The 6674-nt window shown below is 38.0% G+C and overlaps 1 protein-coding gene across 1 annotated transcript in view; it reads right to left on the bottom strand.

Moving 5' to 3' along the window:
* Window positions 1-6292, bottom strand: part of LOC104968193 (glucagon receptor-like) — a gene marked incomplete at its 5' end in the record, with an annotated part of 10148 nt that extends 3856 nt beyond the window's left edge. The window contains 2 exons of the mRNA XM_010797768.1: window positions 4591-4750; window positions 6101-6292. Coding sequence (XP_010796070.1) covers window positions 4591-4750; window positions 6101-6292 — 352 coding nt within the window. The remainder of the gene's footprint in view (window positions 1-4590; window positions 4751-6100) is intronic.
* Between the last annotated feature and the right edge of the window lie 382 nt (window positions 6293-6674).

Raw genomic sequence — 6674 nt, 5'->3', positions numbered from 1 at the left:
TTGTTCAAAGGAACAAGGTTAACGGCAACAGGAAGTATTCGGACATGGATGGTCAACAGGTATCTAATGGCGCTTTCCCACTGCAGGACATAGCACGGCTTAGTACGGTATGGTTAGGCCTTGGTAGGCCAGGCTCAGTTTATGCTGCGTTTCCATTACAGTTTAGTTAAAGGGGTAGTAACTACAGTAACGCAGTGTAGGCGGGGCAAGCGACGCTGCGTAAAACTGCCGTGACGTCATCTTCAATGCGAAGTTTGCGAACCACAAAACCAAAACATCAGCCATTAGCTGTTAGCACTCAGAGCTCACCTCACATCTGTTCAGAAACTAGACAAAGTACAAACCACAGACTGTCTGTGTCATGGCGAATACAGTCACTGGTTTATTTATGTCTGTAGGCCGTTGTTGTGAGTGTGGACGGTCAGAGCATATACTGCGTTAGCTTAGCCGATCTCCATTCAGAAAACACGCATTTTAAAGGTTTTTTGCCTGCCGTCTTGTCTGCAGACCGGTATCAGTATGTTGTTACTTCGGCATCATTTTGAAACGTGTATTACAATTAAATCCCGGTAAAATATTTTCATTTTGTTGTAGTTGTAGCCCCCTTGCCAGCGATTCTCTCTGACCATTCAGCAGTCGAGAGTGTTGTTTACGTCACTAGTTTAGCATATTCAGCCCGGTTGTTGGCCCGGTAAGAACCTTGATTTTGGAGGGCCAGAAAAAAGGTGAAAAAGTAGCCCTGAGACGGAACTACCCCTAGTGGAAAAGCAAGATAAAGTATCCTTTCTCAGGCAGTCAGGTAATTTAGTGAAGTGATTCAAATCAGCACCTGTCAACGGGTGTTTTGAAGTGATGACACTTAGTGACAAACAAACAAGCAAACACAAAGAGTGTGTTTGAGGAATGAGTCAAAGATCGTTTTTAATAACAACATTTTGTTTCTAAAAGTATCACACTCGAGAGCAGAATTTTTATTTTTTTATTCAGTACATGCTTTATCGTCAAAACCTGGTGCCTTCGTTACCCACAAGGCAACTTGACGACCAACGCATTAAGCTATTTGCGTTATTAAGTCTCAAGCGAGGATAAGGAGCCAACCCAAATAAAAAGGAGAGATGAGGAGCTGGCCACAGAGGACTGGTTATCTCACCTTTTTCTAACTGCATACTCTCACATTTATTTAATTTTCACATTTGTAGTTGACAGACCAAACCAGCACTGACTCAAGTGTTTCAGATTTCCCTCTGGAACATCAAAGGGCTTTCTATTTTTTCTTTTACTTGGCACTAATACTGCCCAAGACGGTGGGATATCATGTATGTTAAGACTGTGAAAAAGATTGTGTTCATCAAAAAATTCTAATATATTCATTCAAAAAGTATGAATTGTTAGGACACATAATAATTACAACAAAAACATGTGTGCTTTCTTGGGAACATAATCTTAATGTTCTTGTTAATGACTTTATGATGCTCATATTTAATTTGTAGCTTGCTACTCTGATGTAACAATTAAATGATATAGTTATCTTGAGATGTCCAACACTGTTTTCCCTGATTATGAAACTCCTCACTGAGCGGAGATAACAAATCGTGGTCTCACTAAGATATTCACTGGATGGTCCAACTGTTGGTGAGATCATGTCTGAAGAAGAGACCCGCCTCATGAACAGATTAGATAAAGCTTTGCAGAGGCAGACAGACACTTTCATACTTAAAGACCTTTCATGTCCTCATTGGGGAAACAAGAATTATTAGTCTTGAGATAATGAGATTTGTAAACTCATCATCATGTGTAATACTGAACAATAAAATTAAATATTGTCATCATGATAACCGGGTAAAATAATAAATATAGCTCAAACTGTATTAAGTTGTGTAGCAGATGATCTACCAGGAGCACCATTTCCATGATATCATCATTAATCTTTGTTTCAACAACTTTATAATGTTCACTCTCACATTCGTTCTCAGGTGCACCGCTCATATTCGTGTTGCCGTGGATCACAGTGAAATATCTGTATGAAAACGAAGAGTAAGTCACTTTTCGTTCAGTAATAACATTCAATACTACTATTGTTACATAATATGTAAGGCAGTTTGAATGTAACAGCTTTTATCTGTGAATTCCTACCACACTGTATGAATATCTTGTGACAAAATCTCAAAAAAAAACAGCAATCATTTACAATGTATAATGTGTGTGTGCGTAGGTGCTGGGAGAGAAATATTGACATGGGATATTGGTGGATTATCCGTTCCCCTATACTATTTGCTTATCTGGTAAGTCTGTCTGTTTGTTCCTTGCCCAATGATTTTCTGCCTGTCACTATACATTTGAACAAATTAACAAAGTAAATTCAGGTACAGAGTGTGCTGGCATGTGATGGAGCTACAGATGCACGCAAAAACACACAAACCCAAACGGACACAGACAGCAGCTGACATTCACAAAGTGTGTCGTGGCAGATGTTGCTGTGAATAAAGACACTGTCAAATGCCGGGCTGCACAGCCATAATAACAAAGAATAACAAAGAGCTGAATCATCAACCAAAAGTCAAATATTTGTCCCAAGGAAGAGAGCAAAGGTGTGAGCAAAGGTGTGAACCGTTTCCTCATGACCCCGCCACAGGCAGAAAAGGCAGAGAGAGTATTCACTATTTAACTTTTTCACAGCAGACAATTTGACCTGTCCTAGTAGAAAGAGCACACATGCAAATGCTAATATGGCCCAGTTCCATTAAGTCTCCAAGTTAGCATTTTAATGAGCGACAAGAGCAGGACCTCCCCTCAGTTAGATGAATCCATAATTAATGTGATTAAATACCTCTGTGATTTCCCTACTATGACATGTCAAAATGTCTCCCTTAAAAACATGCTTTCTGTGCTTCTATGAACGTATGCATGTTAGAAAGTTTATAGAAGTTGGGTTGCGAGTGTAAAACTCTTAGAATGACACCTAATTTTGCAGTTTCCCCGCATCCCCTCTTGCACTTCAGTGCCACTATGATCCCTCCTCGCTGAGTACTTTAGATAATATCGACAGAATGCCTCTCTGTGAAGTCGGGTGTGGCGTCCAACAATGATTTTATGGAGTAGAAAATAATGAAATCAGCCACTTTTACACTTTTACACAATATTAAAATTATAATTGGCACAAAAAAGAAAGGATTCCTCTTTTGTTAAACATGTTTTGATTACAGATGTTTGTGTGTATTATCTTCTATCTTATTTACCAGGTAAAGAGGATATTACACTTCTAAAAATGTATTCTGGAAAACAGAAGTATTATGTGAAGCATTTAAGTTCGATTAAAGTTTTTTTATATTGTAAACCATCTCACGGCCTAGTGTGTGAGTCTGTTTATAGATTAAACTGGCAACACCTTCATAATAGTGAGAATCCAAATTGATTTCAGACCTCTCAATAAAATTAACAAAAATGTCCAACCTAAATTGTTTTGAATATTAGTAAATATAGCTGTAGACTATTGTTTACGTAATTTGTATTTGGTGTTCTTACACATTGATTTACAAACACACACACACACACACACACACACACACACACACACACACACACACACACACACGCACACACACACACACACACACACACACACACACACACACACACACACACACACACACACACACACACACACACACACACACACACANATGTGATGACGAAAAGTGAACAAAAGAAAATCGCTCTCGTAGTGAGGAACTGTCTCATGCCTAGGTCAGATCTATGCTCTCCTGATACCATGATGTTTTTGTTCCTCACTACGAGAGCGATTTTCTTTTGTTCACTTTTCGTCATCACATCAAGATATTAGAAAGTGTTATTTTTGTTCATCTATTTGCAAATAAAGTATCTTACAAATACTTTACCTCTGTCTCCTGGGTCGTGCAATTGGGTCCTACTGTATACCTGAGTTCGTAACATTGTGCTTTTTATGGTACTACGGCTTCCACAGATTACATTTTTTTATGTATTTATTGTCAAAGCATTTCATATATTCATTGCTATCGGGATGTTAAGAGCATTCCATGGAATAAAACAAAAAGTGTTTCTGAAATAAACACTAATATTGTCCTTACACACCCCACCTTTAATCACATGGTTGATCCACGATAGGATACAAGAACTAAACCTCTTATGGCCGTAATTATTATAATGGGAGAGATAGAGTGTAAAGAGCCTGTGGCCTCCAAGAAGACCTGAGGGCGGCAGAGAATCATACTTTAAAGAAAAAACTCAAGAACCACCTTTTTGATTTGATTTAACAACATTTTATTTGAGTCTTATATTATTCCTTTTTATTCTTATATTTATTTGTATTTTATTTGTATTTTTTATTTTATATTATGAACTGTTTTTTTAATCACAAAGCTATGTGTTACTTTGGTTATACCTTGGAAGGAGGGTGATAGTATTGTTTTATTTTTTGTAAATTGTGTTTGGTTTGTGAAGCACTTTGAGTTACCTTTGTGTATAAAAAGTGCTGTATAAATAATGTTTGATGATTGACGATTGAGGAATCAAATTACCGATAACACCCAACAGGTGAGCAGTTTTTCTTACCCCAGCCAATGGCCAGATAAATGTAGAAGTACTTCCTCTCGCTGAACACGGTGATGACGAGCAGGCTGTGCAGGTAGATGCCCTCCACCAGCAGCCAATAGTTGTTGGCCATCACGCTGTACTGCATCATCACCATGGCACCTCGACACCACGTAACAGCCTGAAAACGACACAGGATGGGGGTGGTGCGAAAAAAACAGTAAGCCAAGGAGAGACTTTCTGTTATTGTACACAAGATGGAAATTGTGCAGCGAAAATACAATGCTCAGAGTCCTTGTCCCTGTCCTTCACTTCACATGTTTGATTCTAGCACACAATCTTTCCTCACACTCCTCCACAGCAGAAGATGTTAAAACACAAATCGTTTGCTCCTATTTTCAGAAATAATAAAATACCTTCTGCACATTAAAGGGGCTTATTCTCATTCATTTATTAAAATCTGTGTAAATGAGCACTTCTGCTAAAAATAATCCTTCCACCTGGCAGTTGAGGCATTATGCAGATGCGGATTAAACAGCATCAGGTGTGCCTAAGGCTGGTCATTTGTATCACCACTCGAGAATGTGCAATTGTATGTTGAAAAACAAATGCATTACTGACTCTAAACTGTGAAGTGGATGGATTATCTTGGAGCAAACTGCTCACTAACAGAAATGTTAACAAATATGTGCACATCATTTGAGAGGCATTAACTTGTTGAGTGCATTTAAAGTTCTCGTGAAAAATGAGAGTGAAAACAAATATGCGTTTTTTATGTGTGAGCTCAGTGTGCAATATCAAACCAAATAGATTTCCAATGTCGCTTAGACTTCGGCACTTTTGCAGGAAATCACATTTGTTGAAGTGGCCATTTTGTCATTGTTAATGTGAATTTACGCAAGGCCGTTTGTACCATTTTAAATAAGATAAATTGCATATTCCTCCGATGCAGATGTAGAGAAGCTTAACAAGAAAGGAGTTATAGGAACTTGAGGGATCGGCATGTGTTGGATTTTCTGGGTTTTGTTTTTCTCTCTGATATTAAACATTCACAAGTTGAGATGTATTCTCTATGAGCTGATGATGATGTATGACATTTCAAATACTAATATTGTCCTTCAGACTTTTCCTAGGGGATTTAACTTCCATTCATGAATCACTTGTAGGGGGACTCAACATTTATTGCTTTGTATAATAGCTCATTTTTTCAGAACCATATTAAGTTATGTATCTAGCAACAATTGTAAAAGTCTGTTGAATGTATTCAATGTCCAAAAAGAGGTTGTAAATGCACATATTCAAGAAAAATGTAGTAGCCTAGACTTTGTATGTGCCACAACCCTCTGTCTGATTACATATTCTCACTATACACTGTAGTGAATTTATAATATGTCCCATTAACAGAACAGGAGGTATTGTGATGTTACTGCAGTGAGAAATGTCCTTATAGAAAGGTATTTCTCTCGTGCTAAATAGCTGCACATCAACACATGAATAGCCGGTGAGGATGGCATGATGTTTTGGCTCTGACCGGTATGTTGACCCAGGCTTGTGTCCGGGTGTCCCCCCCGCTCCTGGGGTCCAGAGTGAGGGTCAGCAGGGCGTCTTTGACCAGGATGGACACGGCTCTCAGGATGAACGATGCGAACAGGTTCATGTGGATGTTGTTCCTCATGCAGCGCAGCTTCCTGGTGCAGAGTTGACAGTGTGTGAAATATTTTGACTTTGATGTGTTGTATCATATCATATCATATCACTGTAGTAATGCATGCAGGAACATGACTCTAAAACATTCTTCCAACATTGTATTTCTTACTTTTTTTCTTTACATGTGTTCCTTCTTTATTCCATCAGCACTTACATTCGCCGTCACTATATTGTTTTACACAATGTACCATACCCATCCTGTTCATATTCATACTGTTATATGTTTCTTTTCTTAATGCATATTTATATATTTATACACCTATATGAATATAATAGGCTATAAACATCTTATTTAGTTCTATCATGCAGCACATCGTGTCCTATTTTCTGGAACAGGTTTTTTTTTAAATGTATATCAGGTTATATTTTAAATGTGCAACTGCATGTAATTTATATAT

The sequence above is a fragment of the Notothenia coriiceps genome, unplaced genomic scaffold (genome assembly GCF_000735185.1).
Source record: "Notothenia coriiceps isolate Sejong01 unplaced genomic scaffold, NC01 NC01_scaffold00038364, whole genome shotgun sequence".
Lineage (NCBI taxonomy): Eukaryota > Metazoa > Chordata > Actinopteri > Perciformes > Nototheniidae > Notothenia > Notothenia coriiceps.
This window is presented reverse-complemented; position numbering and strand designations above follow the sequence as displayed.